This window comes from Pararge aegeria, chromosome 4 (assembly GCF_905163445.1).
Source record: "Pararge aegeria chromosome 4, ilParAegt1.1, whole genome shotgun sequence".
Lineage (NCBI taxonomy): Eukaryota > Metazoa > Arthropoda > Insecta > Lepidoptera > Nymphalidae > Pararge > Pararge aegeria.
In genome coordinates this window covers 12,346,005-12,364,785 of record NC_053183.1, presented here as the reverse complement: position 1 = coordinate 12,364,785, position 18,781 = coordinate 12,346,005, and the positions used below count along the sequence as shown (strand labels likewise).

Sequence of the window (18,781 nt, the reverse complement as noted above, 5' to 3'; positions counted from 1 at the left end):
CTCTTCAGCTTCATATATTAGTATAAGTTTCTGTTTCTTTTTTACAAAGAAAGGAAAAACTATTGTGTGTTTATACACACACTAAAATTAAAATACAACTTATAGGCTACACCACAATGCTAGGTACGGTGGGATCCCAAAATGGTCTTCACTCAGCATGTTTGCTGTGTCTGTTAAAGTCCCAGCTCTGATCTTCCGTGAAGCCAGACGTGACGTTTGGACGATAGGCACTAACAGAGCGACGCTTAAGAACTATGGGTATGCTGTAAAATCTATATATATAAAATAAAGTTGTGTTAGTTAGACCATTTATAACTCAAGAACGGCTGGATATTTTTTTTTGATATTTGATTTTTTGGATTCCTCTTAGACCGGAATAGTATAATAAGTATTAAAATATAACATTCATAAAAATAAAAAAAAATATCCGCGGTACGAAGTTCGCCGGGACAGCTAGTTATATAATATAAAAGTATTACGTAATTTAAAAAAAATACCTCAATAGCTAAGTCGTCCAAGGTGCGCGAGGTGGGCCCGGCTAGCGAGACGAGGCGACATAACAGCTGCAAGAACTGCTGCGCGTGGCGGGCGTGTAACGTGAGGCGCGATTCAGCCGCGGCGCCGCCCGCTCCCCCCAGCGCCGCCAACGCCCCTCGTGCACCGCCCCCACCGCCCCACGCGCACATCGCAAGCAGTTGTTCGGCGCACGACACTCGCACCTAGCAACCATAATCTTCATCAATACCAACCCATTACCGACCCACTACAAAGCACGGGTCTCCTCACAGAATTAGAAGGATTTAGATCGTAGTCCACCCACACTGGCCAAGTGCGAATTGGTATTATTTAAACTCTGTATTTGTACACCACTACACAGCTAGGAAAAAAAGGACGAATAGAGAGAAACACAAAAACTGGAGTAGAATAAAAAAGGCGGCCTTATCGCTTAAAAGCGATCTCTGATTGGGACAACAAGAGCGAGAACAAATAGGTGCTTGTGGTTGGTAGACTTCACACGCCCATGATAACATTATGGACAACTCTCAGACATGCAGGTTTCCTCAAGATGTTTTCCTTTACCGTTGAAGCAAGTGATATTTAATTCATCATCATCATCATATCAACCAATTAACGGCCCACTACAGACACAGGTCTCAGAATTAGAAGGGTTTAAACCGTTTGTATTTAATTTGTAAGATTACAAGGTACACTCTTGTAAAAAAAATCCGAACTATAGTTTCTTAGTACCATATAATCAGAGAAATTCGATAGTTCGACAGTGCCCTGCAAAATGTTTGTTAGATTACCGGGGGTCCGCTGTTATTATAAATAAAAATGTCCAAAATAATGAGCTAGAATTTCACATATTCCTTATGAACCAATGATTAAACTAAAGTTTTAATCTATAACTATCTATAAAGACCTAAAAGTAACTGTTAGTTAAAGAATTATTCGTGTGCATTTATTTAGAATTTGATAACATTTAATATATTTATTTAGGACTTGTGTACCTTGTACTTATCATTTATTTATTTTAAATAATAACACCAAAATAAAAAAATTAAGGTTACTCACCGGAGGATTTGGGCAGTCTATCATTAAGTACAAAGCTGTGTCTTGCCACCAGGTTTCGTGAAGAAGAGATTCTAAATGCCCACCTCCCAACGCCATGCATATGGTAACAACTTCCATGCATTCTCGGACCACTGAAAAAAAATCTTTGGATTAAAAAAAAAGGAAACATTGAATATAAAATATAATATTAATTGGTGAGTTCAAAATTAAATTGGAGTTGTAAAATGGTGGTAGTTTACGAATTGGCCCAGATTTCGTTAACTAAACTTTACAGTGATTAATTAACCTCAACTTACATATGACGTCATCAGAATGTACTAATCCGGTCTCTTCGGAGGGCTGCGCCACAGAGTTAGCGAGACCGTACAGAGCGCGTACCGTGGCTGTAGTAGGCACGCGCCACCATACCAACGATGAAACTGAATCGCTGTCCTCACTACTTGTTACCATCTGTTAAAATATAGCATTTATACACAACGTGTGAATAAAAACCGAAATAATACTTTAGAGGCTTTAGAGGTACATTATTTACTGTATCTGAAAATTATCTGTGAAACCGAAACGCTAGTTTTTGAGTAAATCATTGCCATAGCTTTTACTGAAAAAAATCAGATACTGCCCTAACACACCAGCAAAAGTAAAATCAATTCATTTATTAGGTACGCGTCGGGTAGGTACTATGCACGTGTCGGTCTTTTAACTACACAAGGATTGCAATAAGTAAAAACTTAGAATGTTTTGATTTAGTCTATATGGAAAAATAAATACGCTTCTTTCATTTAATATTTTTACAGGATGATTGATTCCTTATGAAATATACTTATGCATGCTAGTGCGTTGTTTAATAGACATAGAGATATCTAAAACAAAAAAAATATACACTCAATGCGCTCAACACGTGAAATAAATCGAGTGGAATTGGTTCGACGTGGGTTATATGGACAGTGGACGCGGGTCTATTTAAAACTCTGCTTTAGAGAAATACAAATTTATAATACCTGTTCACCCAGCGTATTTGCTAATTTCTCTGCTATAGCTTTAACAACAAGCTCACAATTGTGATTAGGAACTGTTTGTAGTGCTTCGCGTAATATCGTTACATCCATCCTGCAAAAAACGAATACATTAGTTATGCATCTACAATTGAATTTGTATATATGACAAATTAATGAATACACTTTTCTTGTACACAAAACAGAATATAATAAAGTACTATAAAATGTAACACAGTGTATACAATTCGGCACACAAAAAAAAAATTAAAATACCTGAAATCTTTATCCACATTTGTATCAGAGCCATCCGGTGCTAGAATTTCAAAAAGGTGTCCTAATGTGTATAGAGCCAATTTCACTAATCTCACCAATGCCAAATAGCCAACTCTGAAAGGATACGGATAAAATGAGGACTTTAAAATTATTGAGCATTAAAAGAAAATCTTTCTAAGAATTAAGCATACCTTCGGGTGTGTGGGGCAGCATCCTTCAAGAACTCATTATCAGACAAACATTGTACTAAAAGTGGAGCTTTCTTGACACATGCCAACTGAAAACTTCTGCTGCGCTCTAATCTCGTTTCGGAGGATGGCATTACCATGCTATAAAGAACCTGCAAAAGCGCAAAGTCTAAAAATTCTATACAGAAAATAGACATTAGCACAGTATTCCATTGTGGGATTTATTATACTCACCTCAACATTATATGCAACGGTGGGTGGGGCAGGTCCATAAAGCATGTCTCTTAACGTAGTATCCTCGCGACTTAGTAGCGCTTCTGTTAATTTATCCACCTGAAAATGTATTCAAAAATGAAATAAACAACACTTACTGTTGTTATTTTTTTTATTTTTTATTAATTAATATTTTATTATTAATTAATTTTTTTTTTATATATTAATAATAATAAATACTGTTGTTAACATATTATATATATGTCAAAACTTATAATAGAATTTTATGTACCGTTTGTTTATGACTAGGGCAGATTTGTGATAACAGATGCGCAGCTTCTGTCAGTGGGGCGTGTGATTTAGTTATACCTATATGTTCTAACTCTAAAATAAAAGGAAGATACCACGAGCCTTGGGCGAAAATCTGCAAAAGAAATATATAAGGTTATCAATAGTTATTATATAGTAATAGTTTATTTTGTATATTAAATAGGTTTTAATTTTTATAAACAACTGAATTTCTATATAACATGTCTATACTTTTGTTATATCATTGTATATCTTGTTTTGTTTGTATACCTACCGTCCTTTTATTGTAATTTATTGTGTTTGTTAAGTTTATTTTAATTGTAATGGAAAAGCAGAGTCTTCTGACACAAGGGTCGGAATACTACTCTTAACTTGCTACGTACAACGGAAGGTTCCGGCCGACCAAGTACGGAGACAAGCCCAGAGAAAGAAAGAAGAAGACTACTCTTAAAAGAAGACTTCAGCGATATATTGATACCACTTTGTTTCACCGAAATAAACTTTTTTTTTATTTTAATTTTAATTATTTAATATATTCAAAAATCCATATATTTCAACTAAAATGTATGGTAATACTAACAACGCCCGGCAATGCATGTTCAGCAGAAGGCGATGATGGTGATGAAGTGCTGGAGTCACTGCTCGACTCGTTCGATGACCCACAGCCTCCGCTGCCACACACTGGCCCGTCATAAACCTACAATTAAAACTCGGGTTAACAAAAGTTCTTATCATGTTTAAAAAAAGAGAATATGTAAAAGTTTATCCAACCTTAGCAACAATCACAGTTTTGTCCCTAAGAGGTATTTGTGAGAGTATTTTGCGGTCGTGACTGGTGTCCAAAAGTTCTCCGTTTACATAAAGCTCTAGCTTATTTACATACATTTCTGTTGCTTTACTGTTGCTGTTGCCCTCAGTCATAGATTTTAGTCTGAAAGAGTAGAGTAAACTTAAATCAAAAAGGTTGAATGACGGTAAAGTTATGAAATAAAGGTTGTTTATTCAGTACCTTCTCTGAACAGCCGCGCGTAATGAATGTAGCGTCTCGTTTGAATGTGAAAATATTTCTATATCATCAATTTGTCTTTGGCCTGTTTGAAAATTAAACCGCACTATTATAGTACATTGCCTCCCTCTGCCCGACCTATAAATTGGAAGTATTTGTCGTTCCGATGTGAACCTCCTGTCACATTCGTTTATATATTCTTGTATGGCACGAATTACTCTACACATGCGAGTACAACATTCCGTCGCATCTATAAAAAAACACAGTACAAGTTAATATACACTGAGATTTGAATAGTTTAAATATTCGAAAACCGTTCATAATTACATAAAGATTTTTTCAATGTTATCCAACTTCTTTGCATTTCTAGACTTTGGATTGCAAGCCGATAATATTTTACATGATTTTTTTTAAAGCAAGATTTATCAAAATGTAACAGATAAGAGTTCAGGTTTTTAAAGTATAAACATGTTTTTTTAACAAGTGATAGTACCTAGCCACAGGATCCCCTTTCTTTCATCTACAAGTTAAACCTAGAATGCAATCTCTCCTAGTGGTTATTCTCATAGTTAAACTAAACCCATTACCCTAATCGGTATAAAACTCAAAAGCTCTTACGACATAGTTTTAGGCTGTTAATAAATAACAGCTCAATCCATTGACTATCTACAATTTTCAACAATTCAAATAGTCGGCGCCAAGTGTCCTGATCAATGTTTAATGTGCAAACGCACACGGCGCGGCCGCTGCATTACAGGAAACTTACTTACTTTCTTTTTGTTTATCATCTACCTCCTAAATATAGTAGGTATTCGAAGCACTTATGCCCGTTTTCACTACCTTGTCTTTAACCAATCGATTTTCGCTAGAGAACCCATGTAACCTTGTCTATGATTCGTGCCACAAGGTGCGGGTGGTATTTTATGTTTTTATTATAATATTTTTCATTTTTCGTTTAGATTTAAGGTTATTAAAAAAAACCGAATTTATATATTTTTTTCATCTGCCAATTGTCCGTTTACGAGTTCCCTTAAAGTCACGCACCCCCGAATCGGTGTCGTAACTTTAGATGGCGCCTAACGCATCATCTAAGGGTCTATTAACCCTTAGATGATGCGTTAGGAGCGGTGATAGCCTAGAGGGTGGACACAGTTCCAAGCCCGGCACGCACCACTGACTTTTCGGACTTATGTGCGTTATTAATTTAAGCAATTTTAAATAGCACTTGCTTTAAACTGTGAAAGAAAACATCATGAGTAAACCTTAATGCCTGAGAGTTTTCGATAATGTTCTCAACGGAAGTCTACCCACTCACCCTTCTCACTCTGAGAGTAGACCCGAGCCCTATCGATAATGGCGATGATTTTTTATTTATTTGTACACAAAAAATACAGAAGAAGAATAAAAAAAAAACACAGTCAGAAGCAGTATTTAAAAGGCGGCCTTATCGTTTAGTGGCGATCTCTGTCAGGCAGTGGCGTGCATAGAGGGTATGCACAGGGTATGCAGATCATATACAATGAAGAAAATGCTAAGTACGAGTTCTAAAAAACTTAAGGATAGGCATTGTAAGAGTTATAAAAAGCCTACCCTTAAGTATTTATAACACATACTGGCCATTTTCTTCATTTTATATAATCTGCATAACCTGTGCGAACCCTGTGCACACCCTCTATGCACGCCACTGCTGTCAGGCAACCTTGAAGAAGAGTTGATGGAAAGTTCCCATCACCCAAATCACAAGGCATCCGATTTAAGCGTTTCCTAGGTTTAGTGAAAACGGGCATTGGATATACAGTGTCAATGTCTTACGGTGACATACCCGGCTGCATCTCCATGTCTTTCTGCAGGCGCTGGGTGCTCGCGCAGCAGTGCGTGAGGAACGCCTCGTGGTGCTGTGCGGTGGACAGCGCGGGGCCCGTACAGGTGCACACCTCGCGGAGCAGCTCGATACCGCGCGCGGATATGTCGTCATCGCATTCCGTTATTACCTTTGCAACCAAGAAACACAACTGGTTGTTTATCATGTCGGAGAATGTACACTTCATAATCTCTAAGTCGCCTCGTACGACCGCCGCCTGCGGCAACAGGAGGGTAAGTGAAAACTGTTTTCTAGCCTGTCGTCCCCCACGGCACCTAGACTTTCTTGTTAATGCAGCTAAAGATAGATTGGCCTGTGGATCCCCATTAGGGTAACAGAACACACGCGGGCGAAGGCGATTGTTGTCTTTATCGCATAAAATAATGTTTGAAGTTAATTACATAAATATTCTATGACAAAACGCACATCGCCATCTAGCCCCAAATTAAGCGTAGCTTGTGTTATGGGTACTAAGATAGCTGATGAATATTTTTTTATGAATATAATACACATTTATACTTATAATATACAGATAAACACCCAGACACTGAAAAACATTCATGTGCATCACACAAACATTTTCCAGTTGTGGGAATCGAACCCACGACCTTGGACTCAGAAAGCAGGGTCGCTGCCCACTGCGCCACTCGGCCGTCCCAATCATAATGATGATGATGATCACATATTTATTTATATATTTCTTTTTAACTTACGACTAGTATTACAACAATTTTCCTAATGCACTAGCGTAGATACTGATACCCACCTAAACACTAAACTTTGTCAATGTAACAAATGCACCACAGAGCATCCTTTGTGAGTTCAGTCAGAGTACAAAAAAACAGATCTGATTGCAATGAAGCGCAGGATTGACTCTGCCTTTGGAAATCTTTATAATGAATAGTTTATAATGAAAAAGAAAGGTATCGCAGTCACGTCGTTAAAAAAAAATTCTTCCCATATATAAATTTCTTCCCAATGCTAAATTATTGGAATAAAATTTGTTTATAAGGTTTTCGCTCATTTCGTTTTTCTTGAATCGGTTCAATCCATCCCCTATTTCAGTTTTTTTTGGGATATCTCATGCCTTGTTAGACTTAAGGCTGACTGATTAATAACAAAGAATATAGTTTTTTGTACACTACTACTCACCCTCCATAAATAATCTAATCCTATGAGATCAGCATCATTAAGTAAAAAACCACGACGTTTAACCTTAAGTTTGCCTTCTTTGGAATTGACAGCTTTAAAAAATCTGAAACAATACATTTCATATGTTGCAGTTGTTAATGCCAAAAGACTATTAAATAATAAGTGAATTAAAATTAATATTTTTATTTATTACCTCTCGAAACATTTGATACCAGAGTGCGTTAAAAGATTCGGCGGGAGTGTCATAATATTACAACGAAAAAAATGCAGATTAATATTGGGATCCAAATCTGGTTCTTCCCCCATTAGTTTGCTAAACCAGCGAAAACATGCTTCACGATCCCCGAGGTGCGCCGGCCTTTCAGCTAAGCATATCCAAATTTGCTTCGCCTGTAAACAAGAAAATGTTATTGATGTATACCTTAGCTAATATAAATATCAATACTATAATAAATAAAATTTAAAAAAAATTACTTGTTCAGCACACAGCCATAACTGTCCATCTTTCAGCAAAAACCTAAGGAAACTAAGGCGTTCGTGAACTTGCGCTGCGTGTGGGTATCTTCCATCTGGCAGCCAATTATCCCAGTCTATTTCTCCCTCTTCTGTAAGAAATATAAGTTTAAAAAGTAACTTGTTATTCTACGTCGATAAAGAGTTGATACAGGATGGTCATGTGAAATAGGTCTTATGTACTTACTACAAAACACCTTGTAAATAAACTTCAACATTAAGATATAAATGAGTAAAAATGTGATCCGACGTAGACGTAGTTATACACATTTTGCACTACATTTGAAATAAAATAATGCTGTGCAATAAAGGCTTACGTCAATGCAGCAATGTATAGATATAAAAAACTCTTAACAATAATTTTTCTGCAAATAGACTTCAAAAGTAACTTTATTAACACGTTTTTAATTTATGTTACAGGTTTTGCTGTAAACATGGCTTTAGATCATTCATTACACTATTCTTATATCGTCTTACCAGTTAACTTGGTCCGAACAGCATCCATATATAGCGTGAGTGAGTCAGTGACGAGTATCACGAGAGAGTGTTGCGTCTGTAGGCGGTCGATGAGCTCTTGGCGCGTCACATGGGGTCGTACTCCCGAATTTCCCGCAACCTCGTACAGACAACAAATTTCGCGCATCATCTTAAGCGCCGGCAGCACCCACTTTTCGTTGCTCTTCAACTCCTCCACGCATCTGAGACAGGCTTTCCGCTGCTTAAAAGCTATAACTACTCATTTCACAGAGGAATCATGCTTCTATGAACTGGGCAGTTCATAGCTCGATTAAATGAATACGGGGTTCAATAAAAAATTCCAGAAAGCTCTCGGACTGTAGTTGTTTACATAAAAACAAACTACTTTTATTCTACAACTTTTTTTCTCTCTATAGTTTATGAAATATAAAATATTCAATGTTTTACATAGATACTCTACTTGTTACTACTCTGTACCTACTGCAACATCGACAATAGCGCGCGAACCACGACCCTATCGTGCGGTCACTGATTACGCGACATATTCGATTCACATGTAATGTCACTTTACAGAAATAACATGATTTATTAATTTTTATACATGGAATAAATTAATACTGACTTTTAAAAAGTCGTAGAACAAAAGTTGTTAATTTGAATGATAGGTAATACAAGCCCGAAGAGCTTTTTGCAATTTTTTATTTAACCCTGTATATAGTTTATATTTTGTTTAAATAAAGACAAACTCTTGTCTTTAATCACACCAGCTATGATTTAAGTTAAGTCAGGATTCAGAAGGCAGAAGGTTATTCAAGATGCGAGCATGCGGGTAACCGGATGTGAGCTCGAATAGCAACAGAGGCTCAACTCAACTACTCATCACAGAGGGAACACAGTAAACTGGAGTCCGCTCACATACGATCGCGGGAAGTAAGTGCAAGAGCCCCATGTCCTGTCACTTGATATGTAACAATCAATGGCACATCCTGTTATAACTAGGGTTTACAAGAGGCCAGAGAAATGATAACGGCGGCAGGAACTGAATTTTCAATCATATAAAGTTTCAAATTGCAAAACCATAAATTATATACGTACTTATCTAGCCATAAAGTTTTTTGAGCATCGCGATCCTGACTACAGCTGTAATCGAGTATTTTAATTAAATTCACCAGCGCCACATCCATGATTTCCGTACACACTTCATCCGAATGCGCCAAATTCCAAAACAATACCAAAACCTGTAAATTAAAATTCGACTAAAATAAGGACAAGTATACATAACTTATTAGTTAATGCGCAAAATTACGTTAAAATTTAATAGTCACTTACTTTGTTAGCCATTACACCATTTTTATCATCTTCTGCCAGCCTTCGTATGACTTCCAATAACTTATCGCTCTGTTTCTTACTAGATGTCGCCCAACTTGCCTATTGATTAACATAATAATTTGTTAGTTACAATATTTGTTTTTAATTATACCAATAGAACAAAGGCTTAGTATATTATAAATTTATTTTGTATGTTTTCGATATCTTAGATATTATCAAATTTCTTAGATAATTTTACCTTAAAACAATCAAATAAATGATCTAACTGGTCCGGTGTGAAGTCCCATGCCAATTTTGCTAATAGGTCGTGAAGATTTTTCACTATTGCCTCATGCTTTCCTTGTTGAGCTCGCCATATCGCATCCAAATCTTCCCTAGTGAGTGAGTTCTCTTTGATCATAAACCTAAGCATTTTCTCTAGTCTATCCACATACTGAGGCTGGTGCAGTGAATCTCGTAATACTATATCTACAACTTTATTTTCGCGAATCCAATTCTAAAAAAAAAAATACATAAATTACCCATAGTATATTAATGACGATGATAATTCAATCGACAAATAATTCGCTTATTGAATATATTTGATATGTTATCTATGGGATAAATTTGATAGTTGATTCATACTAGATATATATTATATGTTAGGGTAACTAAAACGAATCAAATCAAATTTATTCCATAGTTAAGAGACTGTTTCAATCTGGTGGCAGAAACACACTCAAATCAGAGTTTCTGGCATACATGTTCACTTGATAATAGCGCGCTCCAGCAGTATATTCTTCCTATACCAGACATTTGCAAAATATTTGTGAAGAGCCAAGAACGGTCCCTGAGAGCTTACTGCCGTTACTTAAAGAAGTATAGTTTACCGTGCCATCCCTAAAATATGGGCGTCAACATTATTAAAATAATACTAGTTTAAGCGATGCTAGTAAGCCCTCTGGAGTATTTTAAGTGGATAGTAAACTCAGTAGTATTATCCAGTAAAAACAAATAAAGCATACCGTAATCACCGCTGGCGTAAGCCATTCTGGTTTAGGCTGTTGTGAAATTGTACTGATAAGTTGATTTATTTCATTTAAAGCCGACATTTTTCCATTGAACGATGACATTTGTAGCAATCTTAAGATCATCTTTAATCTGAACATTTCTAATGCTGCAAAAAAAAAAAATAACGCCATTATTATTAGCCAATAAAACAATATAAAGACTTTTGAAGATGATGGTGTACGCGCTAAGAATATCTTGGATAGGCTGCGTTCGGAATAACACTGTGGCAACAGAATGGGAAATGCTCCACAGATATTGTTTACAGAAATTTATTTAAAGGCCAAAATTTGAATATTCTGGACATGTTATGCTTTATACCAAAAATTATATTTCCTCATCTTATTATACAAGGGAACTGTATCATTGGCATGCCGAAGAATATTGTGGTTTTAGTCCTGCCAACTTCAATCGTGCGTACCCTTATGATATAGCAACTAGATCAAAGAAATCATACTTATAATTACACAAGCAATACTAATTTCACAGGTATATCACAACTTTAAATTTTAAACATAAAAAAATAATAATAAAGACATTCAAATTGTAATGTCTGTTTTAGACATGAGACTTTGATGTTTTAGACTGAGATCTACATTAAAATTCATGTCTAGGAGGTAGACATGTTTAACCAGTTGTAGCAATGATCGCGGCCAGGATTGCAGGACGTAGCGACGATTGCAGGTCACAGCGAGGAACGATGTAGCAGCTCAGGAGAGGGTCAAACACCGCCCCTAAGCAGCTACAGGGTCCCCAACTGGCCTCAGCTCTACATAAAATCTTCTCAACCATCTTCCATCAACTATTACGTAAAAAAATTATAAAACACCTACAATCGAAACAAACTAGCGCGGAAGAAAAATAAAAATGTACATTGCAAATTCCGCATATGGAATATCAATAAGTAAATGATCATACATGAGCAAAAAAATTATAATAAATTTAAGAATTATGGATGTAGTTATTAGAAATATATCCAACAACTGAAAAAGTTAATCTTAATTTGATATAGTCTTGTAAATTTTCAATTATTATGTTAGTCAGATTTCATAAAATAACATCATCATTAATATCTTTCCTTAAGCATAATAAACATAAGATAAAATGTTGTTAAAAAAAATGATTATACTCAACACTTTCTTTTGTAAAAAAAACTGCACAATATGCACAGTATGTCTAAGTAAATCATTATTAGTGCTGTACAATTTGGCCGGTTAAACCGACCATAAAATTTAAGCAGGTTAATTAGTTCAGCAGCCAACTAATTAACTTAAACAAACCGGTTAAATTAATTAACTAGTTAACCGGTTAAATTAGTTAACTTAACTAGTTAACCGGCTAAACGGTTAATCAGTTAAAAAAGAAGTTGCTTATCTTCGCAATCAGCAAACTTATTGATATTTCTGTATCAAAATCGCGAAATTTCTTGTAAATATAATTAAAACTTTTAAAAGTTACTAAACTTATAGATTTGTAAACAAATATCGACAGAGGATTTGTTAATATATATCATTAAATGATTTGTTAATATTTAATAAATAAACACCAGATTTACTAAATAATAACAAATCATTTTGAATAGTAACAAATCATTTGTGTTTGATGTTTAAAAATGGTCTCTAATAAATTATTTATTTACTATTAACAAATGTTTTGCAAATTAATCATTCTGGGTAACAATTTTCAATATATTAGTGAGAAAATTTGAAAATTTTAACCAATTAACCGGTTAACTAGTTAATTAACTTAACTGGTTAGTTTAAGATAATTAAATAATTTTATGGCCGGTTTAGCACTAATAATTATAGCTTGTTAATATGTTTAAAGATTAAACTTGTATTACATTACAACGTTAACAGCAAATATCTGATTATGGACAAAGACACTTTGTCCATAATCAGATATTACATACATTATTATTATTTACATTTACATTATTAGCATACATTAGATTTCTGAATGCATATTAAAGATCTTCATGTCACAGTTAAAAGGCTCACAATATCTTTTTTATACATCTTTATTTGGCAGTAACAACCTTTCATTACGTATAGATAAATTATGCTGATACTAAAGAACAAGAAGAAGGAATAATAAAGTTACTTACATTTAAGTAAACTGTGATGTTGCGGTGTTTTGACGGAAACACATTTGCAAGCTCTAATCAAGCAGGACACAGTGTCAGTTTTATTCTCGCTGCCGCGTGCTTCCCGTTTTAGCTCATCATCTGTAAGGCTTTCTAATAAAGTTGGAATACATTCCTGTGAAAAATTATAAAAATGTATTTGATTTTTTGTTAATTCCATTCAATTATAAAAATATAATCTCTTTTCAAAACATACCAATACAGGTAACAGGTAAACAGTAACAGTGTGCGGCGTAAGAAGGTCATGACAAAGTCCCAAAGGCCGCAGAAGTTGCCACACAGCAGCAACACGAGTCTCTCCGCTGATTGATTGTTCTAATGATGATGGCTGTTCATTGCGTGTTGAAGAGCTCTGTAAAGGTTTGTTTGATTAAATTAAAAATAATATATATTTACAAGAGTATCAGATAAAAGAGGCAAAAAGAGTATTTCCTACAATCTAAAATCTTTTATGTCATTATTATGTATAAATAATACAATATTGGATAGTCACATGTTTATTGAGCTAGGTAGCAAAACTTGACAGTATGACACTTGGTTTTACTTTTGTTAAGAAAAGGTAAACAAATCATGTAGATACTTATATATATGACATACCTTTCCCCCAAGCATTTCATATAAATCAACTAAAGTTTAACAATTTAAGTCAAGAAAACAACAGCACACTATAGAAAATAGAACACTTATGTTATCTTAGTAATATTTAAAATATAGTTTTGAAAAAAGCTTAGACTTGAATTGGCTATTGGATCTGTAAATTCAAATGCAAAAAATGTATAGTAATGGTGATATCATCTATCTATCATCTATCACTATCACTAATCCTGAATGTACATTCTGCAAATATCTGTTACTTATAATCAAAATCATCTAAAGTAACTCATACATACCTCAATACTATCAGTCATGGATGACATGTTTTCATTAACATTCACAATATTTTCATCAGATTCTTTTTCTGTTATTTCATTGGAAACTTTCTCTTCACTAATTATAGAAGCAGTCAAATCTGACTTTTTGAAACCCATAATCGATTCAAACCTTTCTCTAAGCTTAACAAAACCACCTGCTTGACCAAACCTGAAATTTTATTTATTGAAATAAAAGAAATAATTACAAACAAAATTTACATTCAAGCATGAAACATTACAGCGGTCTGGGAGCAGGAAATTGTATTATTGAACTTGTAGTGACAAGTTAGCTATTGACTTAAATCCCACCTGATGATAAGTGATAAAACAATGATGGTAGCAAGCTAACTTTACGAGTATGGCATATTACACCCATACATGTAATTTGGTTTCTATGCAAAATTGTACCAGAACACTTTATTGCTTAGCAGCTTGTCTTTGCCAGTAGGTTGGTAACTGGCCACAGCCAAAGACTCCTACTAGACCAGAGTATATCTATACTCTGGTTAGTAGGAGTCTTTGGCTTTGGTTAACTTGTTAAACTAATTAGAGTATGTCTATACTCCGGTCAAGTAGGAGTCTTTGGCTGTGAATAATAAAATTGCTTCTGCCAGGGGCTGAAACCTGGACCTCCCACTAATAAGATCACAATGTTTGACCACCTTACCTAAAAAAAAACCACTTAGCCCAAGCAAGAAATCTAGCTCGAATTGGATACATACACATTTATAAGATGGACCAGCCATCCTCTTGGCGTACGATGGTCTTGTGACTTTGCAAACACTTCAGATTCCTGAGTTGAGCCTTGGCCTCCAGTTGTAGAAATATTTATAATAGATAAACCTTCACATGTTCTAGATGCATTAAATGTATGAAATCTAAAAAATAAAAAAGTATTTAGCAATTCTGTAAGTTTAACAAAAAAAATTTTTTTTATATTTAAACACAAATTGCATACTTGTTGCCTGGATTAAAGACCATATATAAAAGATGTAAAAATCTTGGATCATCTAATTTCATGGCACATAATTTAATAAGCTTTTCACAATTTGATCGTACACATTGCTGAATATTATTTTTCCATGATGAAACTGCATCATCAGTTAAGATCTTGGTAAATGATATTGTGAGTGCATCGTTATAAAAGCGTTGACAGTGTGGATTGTTGACATCTTCACCTGCCAAAAAAATATTCATTTTATTGATAAATGATATAAATTTAACATAAATTTATAAAACTTTTACAAGAATGCCAAATCAATAATCAATGTATCAGATATTGATGTCCATACTGATGTACTGATATTTTAGTAAGACAAAAGTAGTACTATTCTTTTTCAATGTTTTGCAGGAAAAACGTAATACCATTAATCAACCTGTCAATTTAGTTATGTTCAAAGATTTATGAACAACAGAACCAGCACCATTGAATAGATCAAAACTAAATAAAGTTTACCTTTTGTTGCTAAATCCATTGAAGCAATTAAAAGGGCCTCTAGTTCTTGTTCAGGCAAAACTGGTACAACCCAACGAGGATGGGATATTTTTTCTTCTAATGCTTTCAACTTAGCCTCGGGGAATGCCATCTACAATTTGTAAATAATTATAATTATAACACTACTTCATTGTTATTATTAGCTATTTTATGTCTTAGCAAATACTGACCTCCCCAGGCATCTGATCTTGTTCCTTCATTGATATTGTCATTATTATAACATAAGTCTAATCATTTCCTGTCCTGAAAAAACTAGAGTCAGGACCAATTTTCTTTACAGAAAATTTTAAAACTAGGAAAACAGACAATATATTTTATTCCAATAGTGAAATTTCTTCCAGTATAGTAGATATCGTAACCGGCATTTTAAAACGAGAAAAAATAAATATCTCGATAATTTAAGTTCCTTAAAAAGGCGAATTACACCCTTCTGATATTCAGATTTGCGGTGAAGAACACACTTAATCAATACATTCACATCATCGGTATGCGCACTAAATTACGTTCAGAATTTATCACTGGCAAAGCCCAGATTACAATATTGTCATACCGTAAGTAAATAACAATTGTTAACACAAGGAACTCAACAAAAACTATTTAAAAATCATAATTTCGATCAGCCGGCGCGACAAAATGGCGTCATTGTCTTAAACAAGGTAGGCAATAAGATTATTGCAAGAATACTATTTTTAAACATTAGTAATGGTTAAAAATGGTTTAAATTTATTTATGTGCTAATCCTTTACCTTATTGTTGCACTTAAATTACAGAAAAATATTTGAAGTCACAAATATAAGCACTACACTTTGACGTAATAACGAAAATAGATGAAATATTTTTAGGGTAGGTACATATTAGATGTATCGGATTTCGGTTAGTTATTTTAAATAGTTTTTTTACTTAGTTTAGTTATTTCTGAATTTTAGTTTTTATTTTTTAATTTTAGGATTAAACATTATGTAAGCCAAAATAAATTTCAATGATATAAAACATATATTGTTTTGTACAAAGTCGTGATACAGTTAACACTTAATAGATATGCTACAAGCTTATTAGTTGTTTTAAGTAATATACATTTTAGAGTAAGTACGTAGAAATTAAAAAATGATGATTCATATTGCATTGATTGATTGCCTTGTAAATAGACCACTTGTAAACTTTTAGTGTAAAACAAGCTTTAAAATCAACATAGTTCAGACCAGTGTTTTTTTATTAGTCTGTGATTCAGGATTTCTATAATGACTGTGCCATGTTACAATTTTTGTATCCTCTTTGACTTAGCAAAGGCTAGACTATGGAGGGTAGAGGTAAGGAGAGTCATCTTATATGGGAGAAAAGTTGAAAAAGTGTCCAGTTGTTGCGCTAAATAACAGTTCAAAAATCCTCCACAATGGCGCTGGTGGATGCACAGGGTATGGTATGAATGTAGCAATCGTAGATGAATTGAAGTATGCCGAGTTAAAAAATTTAATGTCATTATCGACTAAAGTAGTTAATTATTGAGAATTTCAACAACTTACGTTGTACAAAATATTGTGGTAAATATAACCTTACTTCCTTGTATCTCCATACTTCCTTGTTTATTTTTCAAGCCTACTCTAACAATATTTATATTTGGCGCTTCTTTTAAGAGTTACCCTGATGCAAATGTGGCGCCATCCTAATTTAATACATTTTGACGATACTTTTTCATATACACAGATGACTCTCCTTACCTCTACCCTCCATAGGCTAGACCAACATGCGAGATCGATATCGATATCGATCTCGCATCATCGCATTGTGTTCGTCAATAATACTAGATTTAGTTTTAAGATCGATTCGATTTGTAGGTCAGTGGTGAAAATGGTGTTGCTTCTTGCTATCTGCGTTTGAATATCAAACAAAAATATTGATTTATCGGTAAACCACCGAACACTTATCAGACCACAGACAATTGCTCTTTGACTACCCCTGGTGACAAGGTCGACGGTAATTTAAGAAAAAAAATGTTGTCTTTGACTGATTTTTAATTTTGTAAATAACCTGAAATAATTTAATAATTTCTCTTATTTATCAGCTGTAGTAGGAGGACTGGTGACCGTCGATAGGGCAATGAATCCCAAAAGCCCACAGGCAAGAAACCGTGATGATAAACCTTTTAATGGTTTAAAAATTTCCAAATCAGATATTCTTAAAGATCTAACTAATCGTAGCCCTTGTCCCCGATGTGGCAAGTCTCGCAAGTATTTTTGTTACACCTGTTACGTGCCTGTTGCTCAATTGGAAGGACGAATCCCCCGATGTACAGTAAGTTTATAAGGCTGACAATTTTTTAATATTATTGTTATTAAGTATCTATTTCACTGTTTATTTGCAGTTGCCGATCAAAGTTGATATAATTAAACATAAGCATGAAATTGACGGAAAAAGCACAGCAGCTCACGCAGCAGTGTTGGCTCCTGGCGATGTTAATGTTTATACATATCCTGATGTGCCTGAATATGTAAATGATGGAAGGACAGTGCTGTTGTACCCAGGAACTCAAGCATGCACTGTGCGAGAACTATTCACTGGCAGACATGATCATAATTATATAGAAAATCGCTTAGCTGAACTTCCACCAGGATATAACGTTGGTACTTTAATGACTAAAGTATATCACAGTGGTAATGACACCAATGAGGATATTTATCATGTGGACAAACTACCAATTGATAGACTACTTCTTATTGATAGTACTTGGAATCAGAGCAAAGGAATATTTTGTGATGAAAGATTGCAGAAAATACCAAAAATTGTGTTACAAAAAAGGATATCACAATTTTGGAGACACCAAAAGGGAAGTCCAAGATGGTATCTTTCAACTATCGAAGCATTGCACCAGGTATTGTTAGAGTTGCATATATGTGCATGGGGAAGAAGTGCAGAATATAATTCAGAATTTACCATTGATTTTCCAATCCACAGTCAAGAGATCCACACTTTCTGTCAACCATACCATGGACAATATGATGATCTTTTATATTTCTTTAAATACATGTATGAAAAACTCCACACACTTTATAAACATGAAGATATGTTAGCATACAAAAGACCTATAGAAATATAATGCACAATTATACATATTTGTTTTTTATTTTGAGCATTTTAACCATCAATTTAAATGTAAAGTAAAATTTCCTGGGTTGCATATTGACTCCTGAGACCTTCCACCATTGCATACATCCTGTTCATTCTATTATACTTCTAATTAATGAGGTTTGACAACGTTCAACAATTCATAGTTAATGTGGATTCAAAAAATAAAAT

The 18,781-nt window shown here is 34.4% G+C and overlaps 2 protein-coding genes across 7 annotated transcripts in view; one reads left to right on the top strand and one right to left on the bottom strand.

Moving 5' to 3' along the window:
* Window positions 1-16,304, bottom strand: part of LOC120623493 (probable ubiquitin carboxyl-terminal hydrolase FAF-X) — a 31,186-nt gene extending 14,882 nt beyond the window's left edge. For 2 of the 6 annotated variants that reach the window (XM_039889531.1, XM_039889534.1), the window contains exons 1-28: window positions 16,237-16,304; window positions 15,661-15,733; window positions 15,452-15,581; window positions 14,954-15,173; window positions 14,718-14,873; window positions 13,975-14,164; window positions 13,281-13,436; window positions 13,046-13,199; window positions 10,896-11,047; window positions 10,130-10,387; window positions 9,892-9,990; window positions 9,658-9,800; window positions 8,563-8,783; window positions 8,047-8,177; window positions 7,766-7,962; window positions 7,573-7,675; window positions 6,382-6,550; window positions 4,563-4,809; window positions 4,325-4,502; window positions 4,134-4,250; window positions 3,537-3,668; window positions 3,266-3,364; window positions 3,035-3,183; window positions 2,844-2,957; window positions 2,574-2,682; window positions 1,872-2,025; window positions 1,576-1,706; window positions 498-719 (exon numbers count right to left, since the gene is read on the bottom strand). In XM_039889531.1, coding sequence (XP_039745465.1) covers window positions 498-719; window positions 1,576-1,706; window positions 1,872-2,025; window positions 2,574-2,682; window positions 2,844-2,957; window positions 3,035-3,183; window positions 3,266-3,364; window positions 3,537-3,668; window positions 4,134-4,250; window positions 4,325-4,502; window positions 4,563-4,809; window positions 6,382-6,550; window positions 7,573-7,675; window positions 7,766-7,962; window positions 8,047-8,177; window positions 8,563-8,783; window positions 9,658-9,800; window positions 9,892-9,990; window positions 10,130-10,387; window positions 10,896-11,047; window positions 13,046-13,199; window positions 13,281-13,436; window positions 13,975-14,164; window positions 14,718-14,873; window positions 14,954-15,173; window positions 15,452-15,581; window positions 15,661-15,702 — 4,173 coding nt within the window. In that variant the 5' untranslated portion in view covers window positions 15,703-15,733; window positions 16,237-16,304. The remainder of the gene's footprint in view (window positions 1-497; window positions 720-1,575; window positions 1,707-1,871; window positions 2,026-2,573; window positions 2,683-2,843; window positions 2,958-3,034; window positions 3,184-3,265; window positions 3,365-3,536; window positions 3,669-4,133; window positions 4,251-4,324; window positions 4,503-4,562; window positions 4,810-6,381; window positions 6,551-7,572; window positions 7,676-7,765; window positions 7,963-8,046; window positions 8,178-8,562; window positions 8,784-9,657; window positions 9,801-9,891; window positions 9,991-10,129; window positions 10,388-10,895; window positions 11,048-13,045; window positions 13,200-13,280; window positions 13,437-13,974; window positions 14,165-14,717; window positions 14,874-14,953; window positions 15,174-15,451; window positions 15,582-15,660; window positions 15,734-16,236) is intronic. The other 4 variants (XM_039889535.1, XM_039889536.1, XM_039889533.1 and 1 more) reach the window with 3 other exon arrangements.
* Window positions 16,305-17,491: 1,187 nt separating this feature from the next.
* On the top strand, window positions 17,492-18,595 carry LOC120637795 (tRNA-uridine aminocarboxypropyltransferase 1). The gene is made up of 2 exons (XM_039909812.1): window positions 17,492-17,779; window positions 17,850-18,595. Exons 1-2 carry the CDS (start codon window positions 17,585-17,587, stop codon window positions 18,579-18,581), a joined length of 927 nt encoding a protein of 308 aa, XP_039765746.1. The 5' UTR covers window positions 17,492-17,584; the 3' UTR covers window positions 18,582-18,595.
* The last annotated feature ends 186 nt before the right edge of the window (window positions 18,596-18,781 follow it).